Source organism: Mixophyes fleayi, chromosome 3 (genome assembly GCF_038048845.1).
Source record: "Mixophyes fleayi isolate aMixFle1 chromosome 3, aMixFle1.hap1, whole genome shotgun sequence".
Taxonomy (NCBI): domain Eukaryota; kingdom Metazoa; phylum Chordata; class Amphibia; order Anura; family Limnodynastidae; genus Mixophyes; species Mixophyes fleayi.
The window spans coordinates 59,345,409-59,348,830 of NC_134404.1; the positions used below are offsets into that span (position 1 = coordinate 59,345,409).

General features: G+C 36.0%; 1 protein-coding gene across 1 annotated transcript; it reads left to right on the forward strand.

Annotated features, from left to right (window-relative positions):
* The first annotated feature begins 516 nt into the window (after nt 1-516).
* On the forward strand, nt 517-2,584 carry SOX14 (SRY-box transcription factor 14). The gene has a single exon (XM_075200513.1). It carries the CDS (start codon nt 1,048-1,050, stop codon nt 1,765-1,767), a length of 720 nt encoding a protein of 239 aa, XP_075056614.1. The 5' UTR covers nt 517-1,047; the 3' UTR covers nt 1,768-2,584.
* The last annotated feature ends 838 nt before the right edge of the window (nt 2,585-3,422 follow it).

Here is a 3,422-nt window from a genome sequence, read left to right on the forward strand (position 1 = left end):
TATATATATATATATATATATATATATATATATATATATATTTAGAATTATAAGTATAGGCGCACTTACATTTCTAGACACATGTGGATGCAATGTAAATAATATAAATATATATATCATACATCTGTCGTTATATGCACACGTTTCGCTTCCAATATTCTTGCCTGCAGCCATTTCTCTCTTTGACTTTTTCTTTGTACATACTGTAGCGGCTAACATCTAGGACAAGTAAGTGTAGTATCTTATTAACCCTTTTGTCTCAGGTGCAGACCTGCTTACCATACTGATACCTCTTTGAGCACAGTAGAGGTGCCCCAACTCCCTCTGACACTAAACTCCTCACCTAACACACTTCATATAAAAGCAGGAGGAGCTGAGGAGTTTTGACTGCTTCTATTAGTGGATTAACTAACAATAGCTGCCTCCCTAATCTGCTCTATTTAGTGTTTTCCCTTTCTCTCCCTCCTGTTCTCTCAGTGTTGTGTGCGGATGGTGCTTTGGTGTGGAAGGTATTCAGTTTGAGCTGAAAGCTGATTGGGTGTCTATCGTAGGGGTGTAAACCCTTTTGATTACTAGATGGCATGCTGTACTAAGCAGCAATAGGCTTTGAACTTCTCCACTTTTGGCTCAGTGTATTTTTCTATGCGCTGTTCCTCATTCCCAGCAAGGTGCTTTGCTAAACAAGACACCTTCAGGAAGAAGTAGGAAAATAATCTGTATGAGTCTTTTTCTCTCCTCCTATCTTTCTTCCTTCCCCTGTCTTTTTATCACAGACAGGCAAACACGCACACACACCTTGGACCTCAAGCAAGAGCTTTATTGGACCTATAGGACACCTGGATCTTGACTGTTTTATACCTGCTCCACTATCAAGAGAACCCACACAATCGCTCGGTGGGAAAGTCGCGGTTGACTTAAAGATCTTTTTGTTCCTCCACTGAATATCTGGTATGATTAGTTAAGACTTCATTCTTCACTTTCAAAAGGATAAGAGAAGGGGGGGACTTTGGAGTTGGCTATAGCTGGTCGCAGAGATTGAACAGTACCATGTCTAAGCCTGTTGACCATATCAAGAGACCCATGAATGCTTTCATGGTGTGGTCCAGAGGGCAAAGGAGGAAGATGGCCCAGGAGAATCCAAAGATGCACAATTCGGAAATAAGTAAAAGACTTGGAGCCGAATGGAAACTTCTGTCTGAAGCCGAAAAAAGACCCTACATAGATGAAGCCAAAAGACTGAGGGCGCAACACATGAAGGAACATCCTGATTATAAGTATAGACCAAGGCGCAAACCCAAGAACCTTTTAAAGAAAGACAGATATGTCTTTCCTTTGCCCTACCTTGGAGATCATGACCCACTTAAGACAGGACTTCCCATGAGTGCCGCTGAATCCATCCTAGGGGTTTCTGACAAAGCAAGAGCTTTCTTGCCACCAACATCAGCACCTTATTCTTTACTGGACCCAAGTCAGTTTAGCTCTTCTGCCATACAGAAGATGACAGAGATGCCACACACCTTGACTACAAGCACACTTCCCTATGCCTCGACATTGGGATACCAAAACGGTGCATTTGGGGGCTTAAGCTGTCCTAGCCAGCACACTCACACCCACCCTTCTCCAACCAACCCTGGGTATGTGGTACCCTGTAACTGTACAGCATGGTCTACGTCTAACTTGCAGCCTCCGGTTGCCTACATATTGTTTCCTGGCATGACTAAAGCTGGTTTAGACCCTTATTCTTCTGCACATACCACAGCCATGTAAGAAGACTACAAGTGAAAAAGGAAATTGCAGTTTGAACTGTGTTGCTGCATGTACAGACTGACTGCCCCCCCAAAAAAGGTACTAGGAAGGATTGGAGAGAGGAACAATCCATATTTGGACCCACTTACCTGTGCACTTCTCGCAGAATAATGCACTTCCTTTTTCTGAAGGGCACAATCTAATTATGTTCTACACCAAGCCATGCGGATAGCTGGAAGTAATTGTCAGGACGAATTGTAAGAATTGTACAAGTTCATCCTTTTCATTTTTAGCTAACCAATTCGGACAGTAACACTTTATTTATTGATTTTGATGTTTATGAATTTGCCTTTGATTTCTATGTGATTCTGACCTCGAATTTTTGAAGGAACTGATATTAAATTATTTAAGAATTTATTAATTAGTATTATTGCCAACCTTACCTATTTTGCACAGTTATTTTGCTGCGGGGTAGTGGGAGCTGTGTTAGATATTTTGCCATTAAATCTGGTTTTCTGACAAAAGGATTTAGCGCTGAGAGCTTTATTATTAAAACAAATGAACGTCAATGTATCTCTACTTTTACCCCTCAAAAGAATATTATTTTGTATAAATAAATAAATACATAAATAAATAGGCAGTTGGCTATACTTTTTAGGGTCTGTTTAGTGAAAGAATAGTGAAGGATTAATCTTTACCTAAACAGAAAACGTGACTGAAAGGCATCTTGTAGTAGGGAAAATGACTGTACTCACTTTTATCTCCCTTTATCTACTCAAACGATGTTCTTTTTTGTTGAACAACGATCTTTTGAATAAAGACAATCTTGTCGTTAAAACGTTACGTGTGAGCTGTGCATTATACGTTGATACCTGCTACCAATAGATAACTGAATGGCAGAGCGATATCAGACAAGCAAAAAGTGTATCCTTTGACTAGTTCATTAAATATTCGTATCTTATTGCATCACATACCTTACACCTCACTAGAGTATAACATTTATTATCGAAATATATATGTTTTGATTTTGTAAACCAAAAATGCTAAGCTTGATTATAGTTATTTGTGAAAAAACACCCATATAGTTTAATTATAAGTTTATTTCCACTTAATCCTTACCTGTCAGTCAGGGGTTGTAAAGTATAAGTTGTAAATGATCACATCTATGTATTTTATTTATACACACACGCACACCGATTATATATATATATATATATATATATATATATATATATATATATACAGAGAGAGCGAGAGAGAGGTAGGTATATATATATATATATGTATATATATATATATATATATATATATATATATATGTATGTATATATATATATATATATATACATATATATATATATTTACACACATATGTATATATATATATATATATATATATATAAATAGTGATGATGATGATATCTATATGTATATATATATATATATATATGTATATATGCATCTATATATATATATATATATATATATATATATACACACACACACATGCATATATATATATATATATATATATATATATATATATATATATATATAAATATACAAACGCTCAGCTACACACGTATACATATATGATTAAGTGAGCAGCAAGAGTATTTTGTTTAGTAATGTTAAGTACATTGTTGAAGCTTTGAATAGACCAACAATACATGTTT